Below are 24,000 nucleotides of genomic sequence, written 5' to 3' on the forward strand. Positions count from 1 at the left end.
CCAATAATAGATCATTTTTGGCATTAAAAAGAAGCAGTAAATCCGTATGGGTGATACACATGCCCGTGTGACATGATCATGACAACATACCATGAGGAGGTGGCCAGCGATGGTGCCCACGAGGTACGATGTGCTGTCTCCTCGACGGAACTTGAGAGCGGTGGCCGGCACGCTCTCTGGCAGGAGCTGTCCGTTGCCGCCCAGCGAGCGGCTTTCAGCGTCGCTCCGAGGCCGTTCAGTGCTGCCCCGAGGGCGTTCCGTGCCTCCCCGATGGCGTTCAGTGCCACCCTGATTCTCTTCGGGGAGTCGCAACACCTCCTTCAGGCCACCAGCTATCTCTAGAGACACCCACGGTGGGACACACACCTTCATCAGAACTGAGGGAGAGAGTTAATTACTGTCTCTGCCAACACTTTAGTGTCAAAATACTTATATAATTACCTAGGTGCCTATGTGAGTAGTTTAACATGAAGTGGGGGAGAGGTTGCCCTCTATTATCTTACAAACTGATTCAGAAGTATATATATATGTATTTTTTTTTTTTTGGGGGGGGGACAACCCAAACCCTTAGAGCCCATATAGTGCCTGGGGAATGTGTGGTAATCGGTTTGATCCAAGGAAGAGAAGGGTAGCTCTAGTTATCGGTAAGTGGACACAATCCTCCTTACTGCAGTTGCTGACGTGAGTCTCCTTCCTCCAGCCTGATTGTGAGAGTACCACGTTATACAATTAGTGATCGGAGGATCGAGCCTCCAACACTCCTTAAGCTGAATGACCCACACAGGTTTAGCACCATATGTGCTAAACCTGTTGGAATGTTTAAGCGGTCTAAATCATGAGAAAAAATAAGACTATTATACCCTGTATCTGTGAGTTTATATTTTTCTTCCCTTAGTATGAGTCTCCTTACACCTGGTGTCCCTGTTCACCTAGCAGCAAATAGATACCTGGGTGCTGAACTACTGTCATCGTATCCTAGGGGACGGTAGTATACCTTAGAAAGAGCTGGACTTATTAATGAACTGAAGTAAGTTAGCATCTGTTAATCTGTAACATAAAGTGTGCAAAAACAGGAGGTCTGTGTGCGTGTGTCAGGACAGAGTAACAAACTCACTGGTGCAGCGTATGAGAGTGTCCCTGGAGAAGAGCCACTCCTTGACTGTGCCGTCTTCAGAGGCTGACACTAAGGCCTGGATCCCCACCTTCTGCCACTCCTGCAGGTAACACAAGCATGTTTATCATTTCTCCCAGAGAACGCTTTTCACCTATCGTATACCTTTTATTTTATGAATAAAGAGAGAAGGGAAAGTATGTATCCTAGATAGTCTGATGTCTCTACTCAATGGACTTACAGGATGCATGGCCTTAAGCATATCCATGGAGTATTTTTCCTGCCTATTCATGTCAAAACATTCTCCATATATCCTTCCAGAAGTGAGAGGATATTACACTTAAAATAATGAAACAAATGGTAATAGTCTATATCCTTTAGAGTGAAGGCACTATACTGCACGTTGTTTCTATTGAACTTACCTGTGTTTCAGCAGTGCTGGCACCTATGTGCTCAGCAGAAGCATTGTCGTCAGCATGGGTTCTTTCAGCATGGATGTCAGCACGATGGGCGTGATCATCATGAGCGTTGTCAGCGTGGGCGGGCAGTGTGTGGAAGGTTTGTCGCCACTCGACCGCCCACACTGGACCATAGTGTTTATCCACGCTCCCACTAGTAAGTATATTTAGGCACAGGTACACAAAAGTACAATTGTCATACATAGTGTAAATTACTCAGGATAACTCCCGAAAAAGTCAGACAAAGTAACTTATTTCCATTGGGGTCCTTGTAATATCTAATTATTTAAACCTTAAAAGTTAAAACAGGCAAGTAACTCAACTGTGTGAAAATTAGCTACAATAAAAGAAATAAAAGAAGATATACTAGGAATAAGGTAAACTGAGTTATTTACATTAACATTATAGAGAGGATCAATTTACAATGACATCATGATGAATAAACAATGAATAAGTGATATCACATCTACGAACCCAACTTCAGTGATTTAGTAACTCGTATACCAGATGTAAAACTCACCTGGTGTCCAGGATCAGCTGGGGGATGGGAGTGTCCAGCTGGTACACATGCAAGGTGCCGTCTAGGAGAGCCACACAACAGAGCTGAGGTGCCACGGGACACGAGCTGACTACAGTGGCTGTTCCTGGTAGAGTGAGCCTGGCCAGGAGGTAGTGGTCACTGTATTACAAGATTTTCAACAGTGTAAGATGTGGTGATTAGTGTGGTGATCAGTTGGTCAGTTCAGAGTGCAATCATCACATTATGTAGAGTGAGATGGTTGGAGTGAGGTGAGGTGTACTGGCCAATGTTGCTGAACTCTTATTACTGAGATTGCTCGTGCAGCGTGATGTGAACCAGTGCTCTAGCTAGGCTAATTGAACCTTGGTTCTGTTCAGTAATGCCGCTTCCATACATCTGGTCACTTTCCTTGAATGCAGAGAGTTTAACATCTTAAAATAATATAACTTTTGACACTAACCTGGCCTCTGGCACTGACCTAACTTCTTTCACTAACCTGAGCTCCGGTTGACTTATCCTCTTGGCACTCCAACCACAGATGGCACCCCGGGATGGCTCTGTAAGCGAAAGGTTGCCATAGGCAGCCACCACCAGCCACTGCAACCACAACATCCTGGTTAAAATGCCTTATTGGTACTGCCTGGTTAATATGCCTTATTGGTACTGCCTGGTTAATATGCCTTATTGATACTGCCTGGTTAATGTGCCTTATTAGTACTGCCTGGTTAATATGCCTTATTGGTACTGCCTGGTTAATGTGCCTTATTAGTACTGCCTGGTTAATATGCCTTATTGGTACTGCCTGGTTAATGTGCCTTATTAGTACTGCCTGGTTAATATGCCTTATTGGTACTGCCTGGTTAATGTGCCTTATTAGTACTGCCTGGTTAATATGCCTTATTGGTACTGCCTGGTTAATGTGACTTATTGGTACTGCCTGGTTAATGTAACTTATTGGTACTGCCTGGTTAATGTGACTTATTGTTACTGCCTGGTTAGTGTAACTTATTGGTACTGCCTGGTTAATATGCCTTATTAGTACTGCCTGGTTAATATGCCTTATTGGTACTGCCTGGTTAATATGACTTATTTCAAGGTGACATGACTCATAGGTTACATTTATTTTGTACATGTACATAAAGCGCTAAACCCACATTAGACAGCACTAGGAATAAAAGTAGTACTTAAGCAAGAAAGTACTAAACTAAGGAAGGAAACTACTGCTGTAATTAGGTGACACAGATAAGCAGTGCAAAGGTTGAGGTGAGTGAATGAGGTGAGTACACCAGGTAGTGAGAGAGGTGAGTGCAGCAGGTGGTGAGAGAGGTGAGTGCAGCAGGTGGTGAGAGAGGTGAGTACACCAGGTAGTGAGAGAGGTGAGTGCACCAGGTAGTGAGAGAGGTGAGTGCAGCAGGTGGTGAGAGAGGTGAGTGCAGCAGGTGGTGAGAGAGGTGAGTGCAGCAGGTGGTGAGAGAGGTGAGTACACCAGGTAGTGAGAGAGGTGAGTGCAGCAGGTGGTGAGAGAGGTGAGTGCAGCAGGTGGTGAGAGAGGTGAGTGCAGCAGGTGGTGAGAGAGGTGAGTACACCAGGTAGTGAGAGAGGTGAGTGCAGCAGGTGGTGAGAGAGGTGAGTGCAGCAGGTGGTGAGAGAGGTGAGTACAGCAGATGGTGAGAGAGGTGAGTACAGCAGGTGGTGAGAGAGGTGAGTACAGCAGATGGTGAGAGAGGTGAGTGCAGCAGGTGGTGAGAGAGGTGAGTACACCAGGTAGTGAGAGAGGTGAGTGCAGCAGGTGGTGAGAGAGGTGAGTGCAGCAGGTGGTGAGAGGTGAGTACAGCAGGTGGTGAGAGAGGTGAGTACACCAGGTAGTGAGAGAGGTGAGTGCAGCAGGTGGTGAGAGAGGTGAGTACACCAGGTAGTGAGAGAGGTGAGTGCAGCAGGTGGTGAGAGAGGTGAGTGCAGCAGGTGGTGAGAGAGGTGAGTACAGCAGGTAGTGAGAGAGGTGAGTGCAGCAGGTGGTGAGAGAGGTGAGTACAGCAGGTAGTGAGAGAGGTGAGTGCAGCAGGTGGTGAGAGAGGTGAGTACACCAGGTAGTGAGAGAGGTGAGTGCAGCAGGTGGTGAGAGAGGTGAGTGCAGCAGGTGGTGAGAGAGGTGAGTACAGCAGGTAGTGAGAGAGGTGAGTGCAGCAGGTGGTGAGAGAGGTGAGTACACCAGGTAGTGAGAGAGGTGAGTGCAGCAGGTGGTGAGAGAGGTGAGTACACCAGGTAGTGAGAGAGGTGAGTGCAGCAGGTGGTGAGAGAGGTGAGTACACCAGGTAGTGAGAGAGGTGAGTGCAGCAGGTGGTGAGAGAGGTGAGTGCAGCAGGTGGTGAGAGAGGTGAGTGCAGCAGGTGGTGAGAGAGGTGAGTACAGCAGGTGGTGAGAGAGGTGAGTACACCAGGTGGTGAGAGAGGTGAGTACAGCAGGTGGTGAGAGAGGTGAGTACACCAGGTAGTGAGAGAGGTGAGTGCAGCAGGTGGTGAGAGAGGTGAGTGCAGCAGGTGGTGAGAGAGGTGAGTGCAGCAGGTGGTGAGAGAGGTGAGTGCAGCAGGTGGTGAGAGAGGTGAGTGCAGCAGGTGGTGAGAGAGGTGAGTGCATCAGGTGGTGAGAGAGGTGAGTGCACCAGGTAGTGAGAGAGGTGAGTGCAGCAGGTGGTGAGAGAGGTGAGTACAGCAGATGGTGAGAGAGGTGAGTACAGCAGATGGTGAGAGAGGTGAGTACAGCAGATGGTGAGAGAGGTGAGTACAGCAGGTGGTGAGTACAGCAGATGGTGAGAGAGGTGAGTACAGCAGATGGTGAGAGAGGTGAGTACACCAGGTAGTGAGAGAGGTGAGTGCAGCAGGTGGTGAGAGAGGTGAGTACAGCAGGTGGTGAGAGAGGTGAGTACAGCAGATGGTGAGAGAGGTGAGTACAGCAGATGGTGAGAGAGGTGAGTACAGCAGGTGGTGAGAGAGGTGAGTGCATCAGGTGGTGAGAGAGGTGAGTACAGCAGGTGGTGAGAGAGGTGAGTACAGCAGATGGTGAGAGAGGTGAGTACAGCAGGTGGTGAGAGAGGTGAGTACAGCAGATGGTGAGAGAGGTGAGTGCAGCAGGTGGTGAGAGAGGTGAGTGCATCAGGTGGTGAGAGAGGTGAGTACAGCAGGTGGTGAGAGAGGTGAGTACAGCAGGTGGTGAGAGAGGTGAGTACAGCAGGTGGTGAGAGAGGTGAGCACAGCAGGTGGTGAGAGAGGTGAGTGCAGCAGATGGTGAGAGAGGTGAGTGCAGCAGGTGGTGAGAGAGGTGAGTACAGCAGGTGGTGAGAGAGGTGAGTACAGCAGGTGGTGAGAGAGGTGAGTGCAGCAGATGGTGAGAGAGGTGAGTGCAGCAGGTGGCGAGAGAAGTAAGTACAGCAGGTGGTGAGAGAGGTGAGTACAGCAGGTGGTGAGAGAGGTGAGTGCAGCAGGTGGTGAGAGAGGTGAGTACAGCAGGTGGTGAGAGAGGTGAGTGCAGCAGATGGTGAGAGAGGTGAGTGCAGCAGGTGGTGAGAGAGGTGAGTACAGCAGGTGGTGAGAGAGGTGAGTACAGCAGATGGTGAGTACAGCAGGTGGTGAGAGAGGTGAGTACTGACGGGGGAGCTGCTGCAGAAGGTGACAGCGTTCACCCGGCACTCCCAGGTGGCTTCACAGCCGAAGTGCCACAACTCTTGAGTCTGGCACTCGTCGGTGCCACCGTCACGCCACGCCCCTCTCTCTACACAGTATACAAATATAACAACGTCAGGGACGTGCCTCTCCGCCTTTTAACAAAAGTAATCTAAAATAACAGATTCCATTTTTTTCATCTGCAGATACGTAATTGAAAGCACCGTTAAAATTACTTTTTTTTAGCTAAATTATTATTAGGGAGAGAACCTGCGGCCTGTGACAGACCCGGACTGGCCTAATATATATATATATATATATATATATATATATATATATATATATATATATATATAACAACACTACGCTAGCCATGGATTCGAACCCATGTTGTACTGGCCTGCCTCATGGTAAGCGAGAACCACATGACGCTTTAAACCACAGGACCACCTAACCCTACAAGAATTGCGCAGCCAGCACACAGCTGCGATGAGAATGAAATTAGCTTAGAAGCTCCCACACCTCCGTATGCCCTCGGATGGCAGCCCAACAGCTAGCTGTGTGCTGACTGCACCATTCTCGTAGGGTTGGGTGGTCCTGTGGTTTAAAGTGTCATGTGGTTCTCGCTTACCATGAGGCAGGCCAGTACAATATGGGTTCGAATCCTTGGCTAGTGCAGTGTTGTTATTGATCAATACCACTCGTTCGTGATTACAATAATATATATATATATATATATATTATATATATAATATATATATATATATTATATATATATCATTCCATGAAGGTGTGTTTACCTGTGGCAGACTGGAGGTCGTGTTTGGTGTGGTGGTGCACCTGGTGAGCGTAGTCTGTGAATGCATGGAGGAGGTGGATGTTGTGGGTGGAGGAGAGTTGTCTTTCCATCCAGCCCATCCCCTTCAGTAACCCATACACCTCCACCCCTCGTATCCCACCCACACCCTCCGACTCCAGCTGCTCCTGCTGCTGTTTCAACTGTTGCTCCTGTAGGAGAGAATCCCCTCTTAAATGTTCACTATTTCATCCATTACCTGGCCATGCATGCTCCATTACCTACAACCATTATTACAAATAAACCACATTATATGATATACTGAGACTTTACTAGGTTTAATGTACATGATGTACCAAGTAATATTTGATGTGACTATAATATGAACAACCTCCAGACCATTGCAAAACTAGAAGTATGTTATGTATGCAATACCTAAATTAAAACGTACATATCTATAACCACTACCTAATGCAGTTCGCACCCTGGAGGACTCCAGGTGGAATCCTGGACGAGGAGAGACGTATAAGTAAGTCTCCTCTAGTACTTGCTGCCCCTGTTACCCAATGGTAAATATATACCTAAGAGCCAGTCTACTGCCGTGGGTCACATCCTGGGAAGAACCTAAGATGGACCTCTGTTGGGACATTCTGGGTTATTAACACTCCGGAGTTCATAACCTGAACAAAGCTTTCGTGGTCTTCATCGTCCTCTAGATCAGTGATTCCCAAAGTGGGCGGTACCGTTCCCTGTGGGCGCTAGAAAGATCCAGGGGGGGGGGGCGTTGAGTAATTTTGAATTTGCAGTAAACATAATACCAAGAAAGAGGCGTGATCGTTTGTGTGTGTGTGGGGGGGGGGGCGCTAGGGATGTGGCCTGGGAGCCAAGGGGGCAGCAACCTGAAAAAGTTTACATGGATGAATCTTATTGCAGCTAACTGGCCCAGTGGCTAACGCGACGGTCTGGAGTTTTTGAGACTCTCTCTGACCGCGGGTTCAAACCCCACCCGTGGCATGTTTTTTTCTGAAAATGTTTGGGTACCACTGCTCTACATAGTATCTTCAAGGTAAAATGTACGCCATACTAGGTTGAAGAAGATTTGTCACCAGACTGGCTTATTTTCATTGTCGCCCTGTAGTCTTCTCCTGAGTGTGACCCACGCCAGTCAACTAACAATTAGGAACCTAAGGTACTTATTTCTAGGTGAACAGGAACAGCAGCTGAAAGAAAACATGCCCGTCGTTTCCACTGGTCCGGAGGATCAGTGGAATTGAATCAACTGAGCCATGAGCAATTCAAGAATCTTTTTTTTTTTTTTGGGGGGGGGGGGGGGGTTGTAGGTAATTAATACATGTTACAATGCATGATAATTGTACTTATGTGTACCTATATCTATACAAACATGCTTACTTTTCAAACTACGTATAAAATTCTGATATATTCTGATATATTTGAATGGGTGACTGATACTTACACTCAGACAGGGTTCCCCGACATAATACCGAGTCTCACACTGGCTGGCAACGTGGCGTGTCTCATCCTTGTCTAGTTTACCCTCTAGAGTGAAAAGAAAACATTAAAAAAATAGGACTAGCTTAAGTATTTAGTAATAAAAATGTTTCCTGTGTATTGGTCTGGCTTTTATGGGTCATATTTTGAGGCAGACTAGCATAATAGCCTACCAGATAAGAACTAGATACAAGTGCAACACCTGGGTATCTTTATTTGAAGAGGTTTCGCAAACTCGTGGCTTTGTCAAGTCAATACAGAGAGGATATGTAAAGACAGTAGAAGATGGGGCGATCAGTCCCTCAGCCATGCAGAACTATACACAGGAGACATTGGAAGATGAGCTAATCAGTCCCTCCGCCTTGCAGAACGATACACAAAAGACAGTGGAAGACTAGGTAATCGGTCCCTCAGCCTGAAAATCTGCGTCTAAGTCTTCATCTTATCGATACTTTATATCATTATTGTAATGAAACTAGATAGACATTGCTGGGGTCAAGACTTCAAATTAGCTATGGTAGGATAACAGCTCTTAACATGTAAAATATAATTTGATAAAGAAAGTGAAGTTTTTCATTAAAGTTACCCCAATAAATCTGATATTCTAGTTTTCTCTTTTAATCAAAGGTGAAAAAGAAAACGACTAACACTATAACTAACGTATTTTAATTAGTAGTATGATTGTTATAGGAATGCAATTAGAAGTCTGAGTAGGTCTATAACCCACTAAGATAACATGAGCGTAGATAAATAAGTTCACCCATTGACACCATGCCTAGCCCTTCTAAGGTAGGGTAGGTGCATGAGCCAGAGCTTGCAGCTCACAAGACTACCATTTCCAATAACCCCCTTGGGGCGGGAAGGGCAGGCCAGAGAGGCCTAGCTTCTCCCTACGAGCCCCGTGAGGGCGGGGAATGTGGCTAGGCCTGGGGACAATTGGTCCCAAAGATGAGGGGGTACTTGTACCTCCTCCCATGAGAGACTTAGGTATCAGGCACTCCCTAGACAGGGAGCCAAGGCCGGGCCACCACTTGGAAAAGGCCCGGGCCGGGAGAACACTGGCGAATCTTTAATAATAATAATAATAATAATAATAATAATAATAATAATAATAATAATAATAATAATAATAATAATAATAATAATAATAATAATAATAATAATAAATATGTTTATGGAGCAACTTGCAATGTGAACAGACTGACTGATGTTGTAGTGGCCAGGCTTAGGCTTGGTTACAAGTACTGACTGATGTTGTAGTGGCCAGACCTAGGCTTGGTTACAAGTACTGACTGATGTTGTAGTGGCCAGGCTTAGGCTTGGTTACAAGTACTGACTGATGTTGTAGTGGCCAGACCTAGGCTTGGTTACAAGTACTAACTGATGTTGTAGTGGCCAGACTTAGGCTTGGTTACAAGTACTGACTGATGTTGTAGTGGCCAGACTTAGGCTTGGTTACAAGTACTGACTGATGTTGTAGTGGCCAGACTTAGGCTTGGTTACAAGTACTGACTGATGTTGTAGTGGCCAGACTTAGGCTTGGTTACAAGTACTGACTGATGTTGTAGTGGCCAGGCTTAGGCTTGGTTACAAGTACTTCTGGCAGTTTGGGAGACACACAGATGATGATCAAACTAAATACAAATTATGTGATCAGGCATATGGTCACTGTACTCACCTAGTTGAGGTTGCAGGGGTCGAGTCCGAGCTCCTGGCCCCGCCTCTTCACTGGTCGCTACTAGGTCACTCTCCCTGAACCATGAGCTTTATCGTACCTCTGCTTAAAGCTATGTATGGATCCTGCCTCCACTACATCGCTTCCCAAACTATTCCACTTCCTGACTACTCTGTGGCTGTCTTGAACACTATGTGCTTAATTGTCCACTTATTGAGGAATACAGAGACAGACAGTATAATAACCTCCGTGACATGTCAAGATATCTTATTAATGAAAATAACATACCATATATACTAATTTCCTAAATTTGCTTGTAACAGATAAGTGAACTGTAGATATTTAGATATAAATCCATATGTACACCCGTTAACCCTTTTTGTGGCCTAGTCCCTAGGCTTTTTGTGTATCCATATGCTCTTGCACTACCCTCCACACGATGGATGTGTGGTTTGCCACTTCGATGGCAAAATCTAAAAATGTAAGTAGTATATAATGTTATAATGCAAACATGTTGATGACTTACGAGGGGTGTTGATGACTTACCAAGAGTGATGACTTACGAAGTGTTATGACTTACGAAGTGTTGATGACTTACGAAGTGTTGATGACTTACGAAGGGTGTTGATGACTTACTAGAGGTGTTGATGACTTACCAAGTGTTGATGACTTACTAGCGGTACCGATGACTTACCAAGAGTGATGACTTACGAAGTGTTATGACTTACGACGTGTTGATGACTTACGAGGGGTGTTGATGACTTACTAGAGGTACCGATGACTTACCAAGAGTGATGACTTACGAAGTGTTATGACTTACTAGAGGTGTTGATGACTTACTAGAGGTGTTGATGGCATACCTAAAGTGTTGATGACTTACTAGAGGTACCGATGACTTACTAGAGGTGTTGATGACTTACGAGGGGTGTTGATGACTTACTAGAGGTACCGATGACTTACCAAGAGTGATGACTTACGAAGTGTTGATGACTTACGAAGTGTTGATGACTTACGAAGGGTGTTGATGACTTACTAGAGGTGTTGATGACTTACCAAGTGTTGATGACTTACTAGAGGTACCGATGACTTACCAAGAGTGATGACTTACGAAGTGTTATGACTTACGAAGTGTTGATGACTTACGAAGTGTTGATGACTTACGAGGGGTGTTGATGACTTACTAGAGGTACCGATGACTTACCAAGAGTGATGACTTACGAAGTGTTATGACTTACGAAGGGTGTTGATGACTTACTAGAGGTGTTGATGACTTACCAAGTGTTGATGACTTACCAAGAGTGTTGATGACTTACGAGGGGTGTTGATGACTTACGAGGGATGCTGATGAATTACTAGAGGTGCTGATGACTTACCAAGAGTGTTGATGACTTACGATGTGTTGATGACTTACGACGTGTTGATGACTTACGAGGGGTGTTGATGACTTACTAAAGATGTTGATGACTTACCAAGAGTGTTGATGACTTACCAAGAGTGTTGATGACTTACTAAAGATGTTGATGACTTACCAAGAGTGTTGATGACTTACCAAGAGTGTTGATGACTTACCAAGAGTGTTGATGACTTACTAGAGATGTTGATAACTTACCAAGAGTGTTGATGACTTACCAGGGATGTTGACTTACCAGGAGTGTTAACTTACCAGTGGTGATGATGACTTACTAGTAGTGTTGATGACTTACCAGGGGTGTCGAGAGTACGATATTCATCATACATACTCCACTGCGTGGCCATGCAGCTGTTATCCTGCAAACATAGAAAACGGACAGTCAAGATAACCTACATTGTTTTGAGGGTAAACTAACGTGCCTAGAGTAAACACACATCTGAGGGACGATTATACTGTATGCTAAAAAGGGTACGAGGGTTGAAGAGTTTAGGAAAGGATAGGGTATAAGACATGAGGGAGGGAAAAAGCAGTGAGGGAGAGAGGGGGAAGTAGTGAGGGAGAGGAGGAAGGCAGTGAGTTAGAGGGGGGAGAAATAGTGCGGAAGGTAGAGCGCAAAATTAATTAGGGCAAGAGAAGATGAAGGAAATGGAGAGAAGGGGTGAAAATAATAAAGGAGAGGAAAATGCTGAGAGAAATAGACAGAGGAAGATAAACTATTAGACAGAGGCGATGTAGAGGTGAGAAACAGAGAGAACAATCAATAGGGAGGAGTAAAAAAATACTCACCCTTGTCTGAGTAGCAGACTTCTGAGTAGTCTTGTCCATGGTGTACTTCGGAGCTGTCTGGCAGGTCATCTCCCTCGCACGTACACAACCACTCACCCGCTTCTGATGGCCACACGTCAATAGAAACCATATTAATATATGTATATATATATATTTACACACATATATATATATATATATATATATATATATATATATATATATATATATATATATATATATATATATATATATATATATATATATATATATATATAGTGTGTGTGTGTGTGTGTGTGTGTGTACTCACCTAATTCACCTAATTGTGGTTGCAGGGGTCGAGACTCAGCTCCTGGCCCCGCCTCTTCACTGATCACTGCTAGGTCCTCTCTCTCTCTGCTTCCTGAGCTGTATCATACCTCTTCTTAAAACTATGTATGGTTCCTCCCTCCACTACTTCACTTGCTAGGCTATTCCACTTGCTGACAACTCTATGACTGAAGAAATACTTCCTAACGTCCCTGTGACTCGTCTGAGTCTTCAGCTTCCAGCTGTGACCCCTTGTCCCTGTGTCCCCTCTCTGGAACATCCTATCTCTGTCCACCTTGTCTATTCCCCGCAGTATCTTGTATGTCGTTATCATGTCTCCCATGACTCTTCTGTCCTCCAGTGTCGTCAGTCCGATTTCCCTCAACCTTTCCTCGTACGACATTCCCCTGAGCTCTGGGACTAGCCTTGTTGCAAACCTTTGTACTTTCTCTAACTTCTTGACGTGCTTGACCAGGTGTGGGTTCCAAACTGGTGCTGCATACTCCAGTATGGGCCTGACGTAAATGGTGTACAGAGTCTTGAACGAATCCTTACTGAGGTATCGGAACGCTATCCGTAGGTTTGCCAGGCGCCCGTATGCTGCAGTAGTTATCTGATTGATGTGCTCCTCAGGAGATATGCTCGGTGTTATACTCACTCCCAGATCTTTTTCCTTGAGTGAGGTTTGCAGTCTTTGGCCATCTAAACTATATTGTGTCTGACGTCTTCTTTGCCCTTCCCCAATCTTCATGACTTTGCATTTGGCAGGGTTAAACTCAAGGAGCCAGTTGCTGGACCAGGCTTGTAGCCTGTCCAGGTCTCTTTGTAGTCCTGCCTGAACCTCATCCGATTTGATTCTCCTCATTAACTTCACATCATCTGCAAACAAGGACACTTCTGAGTCTATCCCTTCCGTTATGTCATTCACATATACCAAGAACAGCACAGGTCCTAAGACTGACCTCTGTGGAACCCCACTTGTCACAGGCGCCCACTCTGACACCTCGTCACGTACCATGACTCGTTGTTGCCTCCCTGTCAGATATTCTCTGACCCATTGCAGTGCCTTTCCTGTTATGTGTGCCTGATCCTCAAGCTTTTGCAGTAACCTCTTGTGAGGAACTGTGTCGAAGGCCTTCTTGCAGTCCAAAAAAATGCAGTCGATCTACCCCTCTCTCTCTTGTCTTACTTATGTCACCTTGTCATAAAACTCCAGTAGGTTTGTGACACAGAATTTTCCCTCCCTGAAACCGTGCTGGTTGTCAATTATACACTTGTTTCTTTCCAGGTGCTCCACCACTCTCCTCCTGATGATCTCCTCCATGACTTTGCATACTATACACGTTAGTGATCCAGGTCTGTAGTTTAGTGCCTCATGTCTGTCTCCCTTTCTAAAAATTGGGACTACATTTGCCATCTTCCATACCTCAGGGAGTTGCTCAGTTTCAATTGATGTGTTGAAGATCTTTGTTAATGGCACACACAGTATCTCTGCTCCCTCTTTAAGGACCCACGGAGAGATGTCTGGTCCCACCGCCTTTGAGGTGTCAAGTTCGCATAGCAGCTTCTTCACCTCCTCCTTGGTTATATGTACCTCATCCAGCACTTGCTGGTGTGCCCCCCTGTTCTGATTTCCTGGAGTCCTACTGGTTTCCACTGTAAATACTTCTTTAAATCTCGTGTTGAGCTCCTGAAATACCTCTCGGTCGTTTCTTGTGAACTCCCCATCACCCTTCCTCAGTCTGATTACCTGGTCCTTGACTGTTGTTTTCCTCCTGATGTGGCTATACAACAGCTTCGGGTCAGACTTGACTTTCGATGCTATGTCATTTTCATATTGTCGCTGAGCCTCCCTTCTTATCTGTGCATATTCGTTTCTGGCTCTTCGGCTAATCTCTTTATTTTCCTGAGTTCTCTGTCTTATGTACCTTTTCCATTCTCTAGTACACCTAGTTTTTGCCTCCCTACACCTTTGGGTGAACCAAGGACTCGTTCTGTTCTTCCCATTATTTCTGTTTCCCTTGGGAACAAACCTCTCCTCTGCCTCCTTGCATTTTGTTGCCACATAGTCCATCATTTCTTGTACTGGTTTTCCTGTCAGTTCCCTCTCCCACTTAATGTCTTGCAGGAAGTTCCTCATGCCTGAGTAGTTCCCCCTTTTGTGTGTGTGTGTGTGTGTGTGTGTGTGTGACCCATAGCCTCGGAGAAGTGGATAAAAAGGCTTCAAGGAAGAATATTTGGATCTCTTCCTGAAGCCATTTGAATATTCCACTTCCCCTACCACCCCATCTTTTCATTCTTTTTACCAATAGGTATAATTTATTACATAATATGTACTACTGCTGCTGCTGCTACTACTACTACTACTACAACAACTACTACTACTACTACTACTACTACTACTATTACTACTACAACTACCATCACCACCAGCATCATTCCTAACCACCTCCCTTGTTATTCTCAGTCACCTGTCTGAGGACACGTCACCTAGTTTATGAAGGAACGTCACCTAGACTGCACCTGAGTCCATAACCTAACTGTGACTCACTGTTAAATAACTGTTGACCACTCTTAATACACTCATGGCGAGGGGACCGCTAAACCCGTAGGAGTCACCTATCATCTGAGAGGGAATGAAAGGAAAACCCGTCTGAATCAAGAAGGTAAATGTTGGATCTAGTTCCTTAAATCAAGAGCCCCTCACCGTCAACAAGGACCCTCTACCGAGGGTTACTAACCACATTATCACTACTAGACCTCAACACCTGCATCACCTCACATGTTGACAATGATGCCTCACCTCAACACCTGCATCATATACACACACTGTTTTCACTCAAAAATGATCTCATTGGTTTATGTTTGAAGGTGTTAGTAAGCCGGTTAGTTAGGTTAATACAACATTAATTACGAGGTTCTAGTATTGTGTCTGATGGTTCACCTGTCTCGGTGGTGCACAACAGCTGCTGAAAATATAAACAGGGATTCAAAGGGATTTTTTAAGGATGAATAATTAAGGGATCCCGGGCGATCTGTGTTAGTATTTCTACATAGATCTAATGTAATGATATATAATGTGAGTAAGCAAATGTCTCTCGCTCTCGCTCTCTCTCTCTCTCTCAAAAACTGATGACATAAGAAGGGCGCGCAAGCAGTGCTACCTGACAGCAGTAGTGCCACTCACCTGGTGGTAGTAGTGCCACTCACCTGGTGGTAGTAGTAGTGCCACTCACCTGGTGGTAGTAGTGCCACTCACCTGGTGGTAATAGTGCCACTCACCTGGTGGTAGTAGTGCCACTCACCAGGTGGCAGTAGTGCCACTCACATGGTGGTAGTAGTGCCACTCACCTGGTGGTAGTGGTGCCACTGACTGATGAGTATGGGTGCCAGGTGGTGGCTCTCGTGCACTGAGGTGTTCTCCTGGTAGTAGAGGTCCAAGGTGTGTGTCTCCTGCAGCTGAACACGGAACACAGACGACCACACACCACCAGCACCACCACCCGTCATAACGACCCCTCCGCCTCCACGGGCACGACCACAGCCAGGGGCGAGAAATGAAGGAAGAAAAAGAAGAAGAGGGAGAAGAAGAGAGAGAAAAAGAGGGAGAAGAAGAGGGAGGAGGTGGTGACGACGAAGAAGGTGCCTCAGCCTACCGTCTGTTGAGAGAAAAAGGTAATGTGCTACTTCTTGTGTATTATAAACACCTGAAGTAAATAATACTTAGAATGACATCACACGTGAAGTGACGACACTCCAGTGACTTACACCTGTGTTAAGTAACGACACTCCAGTGACTTACACCTGTGTTAAGTGACGACACTCCAGTGACTTACACCTGTGTTAAGTGACGACACTCCAGTGACTTACACCTGTGTTAAGTAACGACACTCCAGTGACTTACACCTGTGTTAAGTAACGACACTCCAGTGACTTACACCTGTGTTAAGTAACGACACTCCAGTGACTTACACCTGTGTTAAGTGACGACACTCCAGTGACTTACACCTGTGTTAAGTAACGACACTCCAGTGACTTACACCTGTGTTAAGTAACGACACTCCAGTGACTTACACCTGTGTTAAGTGACGACACTCCAGTGACTTACACCTGTGTTAAGTAACGACACTCCAGTGACTTACACCTGTGTTAAGTAACGACACTCCAGTGACTTACACCTGTGTTAAGTGACGACACTCCAGTGACTTACACCTGTGTTAAGTGACGACACTCCAGTGACTTACACCTGTGTTAAGTAACGACACTCCAGTGACTTACACCTGTGTTAAGTGACGACACTCCAGTGACTTACACCTTTGTTAAGTAACGAGACTCCAGTGACTTACACCTTTGTTAAGTGACGACACTCCAGTGACTTACACCTGTGTTAAGTGACGATACTCCAGTGACTTACACCTGTGTTAAGTGACGACACTCCAGTGACTTATACCTGTGTTAAGTGACGACACTCCAGTGACTTACACCTGTGTTAAGTGACGACACTCCAGTGACTTACAAGTGTGTTAAGTGACGACACTCCAGTGACTTACACCTGTGTTAAGTGACGACACTCCAGTGACTTACACCTGTGTTAAGTGACGACACTCCAGTGATTTACACCTTTGTTAAGTGACGATACTCCAGTGACTTACAACTATGTTAAGTGACGACACTCCAGTGACGTATACCTTTGTTAAGTGACGATACTCCAGTGACTTATACCTTTGTTAAGTGACGATACTCCAGTGACTTACACCTGTGTTAAGTGACGACACTCCAGTGACTTAAACCTTTGTTAAGTGACGACACTCCAGTGACTTATACCTTTGTTAAGTGACGATACTCCAGTGACTTACACCTGTGTTAAGTGACGACACTCCAGTGACTTACACCTGTGTTAAGTGACGACACTCCAGTGACTTACACCTTTGTTAAGTGACGACACTCCAGTGACTTACACCTGTGTTAAGTGACGACACTCCAGTGACTTACACCTGTGTTAAGTGACGACACTCCAGTGACTTACACCTGTGTTAAGTGACGACACTCCAGTGACTTACACCTGTGTTAAGTGACGACACTCCAGTGACTTACACCTTTGTTAAGTAACGATACTCCAGTGACTTACACCTTTGTTAAGTGACGACACTCCAGTGACTTACACCTTTGTTAAGTAACGAGACTCCAGTGACTTACACCTTTGTTAAGTGACGACACTCCAGTGACTTACACCTGTGTTAAGTGACGATACTCCAGTGACTTACACCTGTGTTAAGTGACGACACTCCAATGACTTACACCTTTGTTAAGTGGCGACACTCCAGTGACTTACACCTGTGTTAAGTAACGAGACTCCAGTGACTTGCACCTTTGTTAAGTGGCGACACTCCAGTGACTTACACCTGTGTTAAGTGACGACACTCCAGTGACTTACACCTGTGTACCTGTGTTAAGTAACGAGACTCCATATACACCTGTGTTACGTGACTACACTATGTGTTTTGTATGTGTTATATATTTGTGTTATATACTTGCTATCTAAATAACATCTATGTATGTGATATACATTTTGTTTTCTATGTTATCCATTTGTTATCAATATATTATACACTCGTTATCTACGTCGAGTTGAAAAATATGACCAGGATAGCCCCGCCCAGGTGACGGCTGGTGTTGTATATACACACACATACACAGGGTCGTACACAGGGTCATACACAGGGTCGTATCGTATCACACAGGGTGGCACATACACAGGGTCATTAAAACCACAACACAATACTGGCCTACAGAAAATTGAGACAGGGTCATACACAGGGTCATACACAGGGTCGTACACAGGGTCATACACAGGGTGGCACGTCTTGCAAACACTGGCACAAACAACCTTCACCTTGCAAACAACGCAACAATCACCTCCAGCAGCAAAAACAAACTGAAAAAGGCATTAAAACCACAACACAATACTGGCCTTGTTTGACCAGAAAATTGAGACATATTACATTTATACTCCCTCCCTTCCTTCCTCCCTTCCTTCCTCCCTTCCTTCCTCCCTTCCTTCCTCCCTTCCTTTCTCCCTTCCTTCCTCCCTTCCTTCCTCCCTTCCTTCCTCCCTTCCTTTCTCCCTTCCTTCCTCCCTTCCTTTCCCCTCACCTGCTCTCTCTCTCTCCCTCTCTCTACTTCATCACCCGACATAGGCTCACCCTTCACAGGTTCCACGCCTGGAGTAGACTTACCCCGAACCCTCCACCTGGAGTAGGCTCCGTCATATGCGATAAGTCACGTCGCTGTGAGTTATTATTGATCGGTCTATCAACGTCGCAGGTAGATGTGCGGGTAGATGTGCGCTAAGATGTGTGGGTAGATGTGTGGGTAGATGTGTGGGTAGATGTGTGGGTAGATGTGTGGGTAGATGTGTGGGTAGATGTGTGGGTAAATATGCGGGTAGATGTACAGGTAGATGTACAGGTAGATGTGCGGGTAGATGTGCAGGTAGATGTGCGGATAGATGTACGGGACGGGTAGACGTGCAGGTAGAGACTCAAAATTTACCTCTGAAGATGGCAAAGGTATATATATATATATATATATATATATATATATATATATATATATATATATATATATATATATATATATATATATATATATATATATATACGTATATATATATATATGTGTGTGTGTGTGTGTGTGTGTGGCTTTAAGATTTTTATTTCCTGAATAAAGTCCTCCTGAGTAGCTTTCAATTCGACAAACTGGGTTGGAATTGGTGTTAAAGGTGCTCGTGAAACGATGCGATTCTGACTCGCTCAATGAGACCTTTCTGTGGGCGAAACGTTGTCTTAAAGGAAGATTCATCTAATGTGTGTATTACCCGCTGATGGCTGACAGCTGCGGCAGGAACGCTATCCACACGGAACTTGCGTCTGGGTGAACAGACGATGTTGACGGAATGTTTAATCGCCTGATACACAACGGATTTCCGGCCGCACTGTTAGACGAGGCTGACAGCTCTGGGGAGTGAAAGGAATACCACTTTCAGTTTTGTAATATATCAAGATTTTGATACTGCAATCGTTGTGATATCTCTGGAAGTCTCTCAGTCAAGTATTGTTGTGATATCTCTGGAAGTCTCTCAGTCAAGTATTGTTTTGATATCTCTGGAAGTCTCTCGGTCAAGTATTGTTTTGATATCTCTGGAAGTCTCTCAGTCAAGTATTGTTGTGATATCTCTGGAAGTCTCTCGGTCAAGTATTGTTTTGATATCTCTGGAAGTCTCTCAGTCAAGTATTGTTGTGATATCTCTGGAAGTCTCTCAGTCAAGTATTGTTTTGATATCTCTGGAAGTCTCTCAGTCAAGTATTGTTGTGATATCTCTGGAAGTCTCTCAGCAAGTATTGTTTTGATATCTCTGGAAGTCTCTCAGTCAAGTATTGTTGTGATATCTCTGGAAGTCTCTCAGTCAAGTATTGTTGTGATATCTCTGGAAGTCTCTCAGTCAAGTATTGTTTTGATATCTCTGGAAGTCTCTCAGTCAAGTATTGTTGTGATATCTCTGGAAGTCTCTCAGTCAAGTATTGTTTTGATATCTCTGGAAGTCTCTCGGTCAAGTATTGTTTTGATATCTCTGGAAGTCTCTCGGTCAAGTATTGTTTTGATATCTCTGGAAGTCTCTCTCTGTCAAGTATTGTTTTGATATCTCTGGAAGTCTCTCAGTCAAGTATTGTTTTGATATCTCTGGAAGTCTCTCTCTGTCAAGTATTGTTTTGATATCTCTGGAAGTCTCTCTCTGTCAAGTATTGTTTTGATATCTCTGGAAGTCTCTCAGTCAAGTATTGTTTTGATATTTCCGGCAATCTCTCAGTCAGCCATTGTTTTTGACAAAGTCTGTAACCAGTCAGTGGTGTGATATCTGAGTGCTAATTGAAATCACTCCTTAATGTGACAGAGCTTGGAGTTTAGCAGTAGCAATGAGCTTTGATATATGTCAGAACTCTGTCTCGAGCTGTGAGAGGGAGAACCAAGCTCAGGATACCAGAGTGAAAAGGCAGAGGTGAAGAGGGTGTAACAAGAGGCGCTGAGTGAGGTGTAAACGAAGTTGATCACATCTCTGAAATCTCTACCGTACCGCTCATCAGTGAGACAGAAAGAGAGAGAGAGAGAGAGAGAGAGAGAGAGAGAGAGAGAGAGAGAGAGAGAGAGAGAGATTTGCACACTCTCTAACTCCCTTATAGGTAATAATGCACTTAGATCCCCCCTCCCCAAAAGGCCCCCTAAAAAAGGTTACAGTAATGAATTACAAACTCTGAACTAACTTCCTGACGTGAAAATTTGCAGCGATGCTGAGGGTCGTGAACACTAGATTAAATTCCTGAAAGAAAGATGGAAAACTTTATTAATATCGCGCGAGGCTTGTTCACCTGACTTGAACCATAATGTTCACCTCCACACCAGTGTTTACCTCCACCCCAGTGTTTACCTCCACCCCAGTGTTCACCTCCACACCAGTGTTTACCTCCACCCCAGTGTTTACCTCCACACCAGTGTTTACCTCCACCCCAGTGTTTACCACCACCCCAGTGTTTACCTCCACCCCAGTGTTCACCTCCACCCCAGTGTTTACCTCCACCCCAGTGTTTACCTCCACCCCAGTGTTCACCTCCACCCCAGTGTTTACCTCCACCCCAGTGTTTACCTCCACCCCAGTGTTCACCTCCACACCAGTGTTTACCTCCACCCCAGTGTTTACCACCACCCCAGTGTTTACCACCACCCCAGTGTTCACCTCCACACCAGTGTTCACCTCCACACCAGTGTTCACCTCCACCCCAGTGTTTACCTCCACCCCAGTGTTCACCTCCACACCAGTGTTCACCTCCACACCAGTGTTCACCTCCACACCAGTGTTTACCTCCACCCCAGTGTTTACCTCCACCCTAGTGTTCACCTCCACACCAGTGTTTACCTCCACCCCAGTGTTTACCACCACCCCAGTGTTTACCTCCACCCCAGTGTTTACCTCCACCCCAGTGTTCACCTCCACACCAGTGTTCACCTCCACCCCAGTGTTTACCTCCACCCCAGTGTTCACCTCCACACCAGTGTTTACCTCCACCCCAGTGTTTACCACCACCCCAGTGTTCACCTCCACACCAGTGTTTACCTCCACCCCAGTGTTTACCTCCACCCCAGTGTTCACCTCCACACCAGTGTTTACCTCCACCCCAGTGTTTACCTCCACCCCAGTGTTTACCTCCACCCCAGTGTTTACCTCCACCCCAGTGTTTACCTCCACACCAGTGTTTACCTCCACCCCAGTGTTTACCTCCACCCCAGTGTTTACCTCCACCCCAGTGTTTACCTCCACCCCAGTGTTTACCTCCACACCAGTGTTTACCTCCACCCCAGTGTTTACCTCCACCCCAGTGTTCACCTCCACACCAGTGTTTACCTCCACCCCAGTGTTTACCTCCACCCCAGTGTTTACCTCCACCCCAGTCCACAGTGTTCCAGTGTTTACCACCACCCCAGTGTTTACCTCCACCCCAGTGTTCACCTCCACACCAGTGTTTACCACCACCCCAGTGTTTACCTCCACCCCAGTGTTTACCTCCACCCCAGTGTTTACCACCACCCCAGTGTTTACCACCACCCCAGTGTTTACCTCCACCCCAGTGTTTACCTCCACCCCAGTGTTTACCACCACCCCAGTGTTTACCTCCACCCCAGTGTTTACCACCACCCCAGTGTTTACCTCCACCCCAGTGTTTACCACCACCCCAGTGTTTACCTCCACCCCAGTGTTTACCTCCACCCCAGTGTTTACCTCCACCCCAGTGTTCACCTCCACACCAGTGTTTACCTCCACCCCAGTGTTTACCTCCACCCCAGTGTTCACCTCCACACCAGTGTTTACCTCCACCCCAGTGTTTACCTCCACCCCAGTGTTTACCACCACCCCAGTGTTTACCACCACCCCAGTGTTTACCTCCACCCCAGTGTTTACCTCCAGTGTTTACCTCCTCCACCCCAGTGTTTACCTCCACCCCAGTGTTTACCACCACCCCAGTGTTTACCACCACCCCAGTGTTTACCACCACCCCAGTGTTTACCTCCACCCCAGTGTTTACCTCCACCCCAGTGTTTACCACCACCCCAGTGTTTACCACCACCCCAGTGTTTACCACCACCCCAGTGTTTACCACCACCCCAGTGTTTACCTCCACCCCAGTGTTTACCTCCACCCCAGTGTTTAGCACCACCCCAGTGTTTACCTCCACCCCAGTGTTTACCACCACCCCAGTGTTCACCTCCACCCCAGTGTTCACCACCACCCCAGTGTTTACCACCACCCCAGTGTTTACCACCACCCCAGTGTTTACCTCCACCCCAGTGTTCACCACCCCAGTGTTCACCTCCACCCCAGTGTTTACCTCCACCCCAGTGTTCACCACCACCCCAGTGTTTACCACCACCCCAGTGTTTACCACCACCCCAGTGTTTACCTCCACCCCAGTGTTTACCTCCACCCCAGTGTGTACCACCACCCCAGTGTTTACCACCACCCCAGTGTTTACCTCCACCCCAGTGTTTACCTCCACCCCAGTGTTTAGCACCACCCCAGTGTTTACCTCCACCCCAGTGTTTACCACCACCCCAGTGTTCACCTCCACCCCAGTGTTTACCTCCACCCCAGTGTTCACCTCCACCCCAGTGTTTACCACCACCCCAGTGTTTACCACCACCCCAGTGTTCACCTCCACCCCAGTGTTTACCTCCACCCCAGTGTTCACCACCACCCCAGTGTTTACCACCACCCCAGTGTTTACCACCACCCCAGTGTTCACCTCCACCCCAGTGTTTACCACCACCCCAGTGTTCACCTCCACCCCAGTGTTTACCACCACCCCAGTGTTCACCACCACCCCAGTGTTTACCTCCACCCCAGTGTGTACCACCACCCCAGTGTTCACCTCCACCCCAGTGTTTACCTCCACCCCAGTGTTCACCTCCACCCCAGTGTTCACCACCCCAGTGTTCACCTCTACCCCAGTGTTCACCACCCCAATGTTCACCTCTACCCCAGTGTTCACCTCCACCCCAGTGTTCACCTCCACCCCAGTGTTCACCACCCCAGTGTTCACCTCCACCCCAGTGTTCACCACCCCAGTGTTCACCTCTACCCCAGTGTTCACCACCCCAGTGTTCACCAACTCAGTGTTCACGTCAGTGTTCACCAACTCAGTGTTCACGTCAGTGTTCACCAACTCAGTGTTCACGTCAGTGTTCACCAACTCAGTGTTCACCAACTCAGTGTTCACGTCAGTGTTCACCAACTCAGTGTTCACGTCAGTGTTCACCAACTCAGTGTTCACGTCAGTGTTCACCAACTCAGTGTTCACGTCAGTGTTCACCAACTCAGTGTTCACCAACTCAGTGTTCACGTCAGTGTTCACCAACTCAGTGTTCACGTCAGTGTTCACCAACTCAGTGTTCACGTCAGTGTTCACCAACTCAGTGTTCACCAACTCAGTGTTCACGTCAGTGTTCACCAACTCAGTGTTCACGTCAGTGTTCACCAACTCAGTGTTCACGTCAGTGTTCACCAACTCAGTGTTCACGTCAGTGTTGACCAACTCAGTGTTCACGTCAGTGTTCACCAACTCAGTGTTCACGTCAGTGTTCACCAACTCAGTGTTCACGTCAGTGTTCACCAACTCAGTGTTCACCAACTCAGTGTTCACGTCAGTGTTCACCAACTCAGTGTTCACCAACTCAGTGTTCACG

At 46.4% G+C, this 24,000-nt stretch overlaps 2 protein-coding genes across 4 annotated transcripts in view; one reads left to right on the plus strand and one right to left on the minus strand.

The window, feature by feature from the left end:
* Positions 1 to 15,787, minus strand: part of LOC128694558 (dynein axonemal intermediate chain 4-like) — a 19,328-nt gene extending 3,541 nt beyond the window's left edge. Inside the window, exons 1-11 of the mRNA XM_053784701.2 lie at positions 15,562 to 15,787; positions 11,923 to 12,024; positions 11,429 to 11,492; positions 8,016 to 8,098; positions 6,546 to 6,753; positions 5,733 to 5,854; positions 2,586 to 2,686; positions 2,090 to 2,227; positions 1,534 to 1,723; positions 1,115 to 1,214; positions 91 to 377 (exon numbers count right to left, since the gene is read on the minus strand). Coding sequence (XP_053640676.2) covers positions 91 to 377; positions 1,115 to 1,214; positions 1,534 to 1,723; positions 2,090 to 2,227; positions 2,586 to 2,686; positions 5,733 to 5,854; positions 6,546 to 6,753; positions 8,016 to 8,098; positions 11,429 to 11,492; positions 11,923 to 12,024; positions 15,562 to 15,720 — 1,554 coding nt within the window. The 5' untranslated portion in view covers positions 15,721 to 15,787. The remainder of the gene's footprint in view (positions 1 to 90; positions 378 to 1,114; positions 1,215 to 1,533; positions 1,724 to 2,089; positions 2,228 to 2,585; positions 2,687 to 5,732; positions 5,855 to 6,545; positions 6,754 to 8,015; positions 8,099 to 11,428; positions 11,493 to 11,922; positions 12,025 to 15,561) is intronic.
* The window catches only part of LOC128694770 (carbonic anhydrase-related protein 10-like), a 277,436-nt gene continuing 269,167 nt past the window's right edge, over positions 15,732 to 24,000 (plus strand). For 2 of the 3 annotated variants that reach the window (XR_011393402.1, XM_070095798.1), the window contains exon 1: positions 15,732 to 15,885. Coding sequence is in view for 1 of the 3 variants with exons in the window: in XM_070095798.1 (XP_069951899.1) it covers positions 15,768 to 15,885 (118 nt within the window). In the remaining 2 variants the exon portion in view is untranslated. The remainder of the gene's footprint in view (positions 15,886 to 24,000) is intronic. The other variant, XM_070095800.1, reaches the window with a different exon arrangement.

The sequence above is a fragment of the Cherax quadricarinatus genome, chromosome 51 (assembly GCF_038502225.1).
Source record: "Cherax quadricarinatus isolate ZL_2023a chromosome 51, ASM3850222v1, whole genome shotgun sequence".
Taxonomy (NCBI): Eukaryota; Metazoa; Arthropoda; class Malacostraca; order Decapoda; family Parastacidae; genus Cherax; species Cherax quadricarinatus.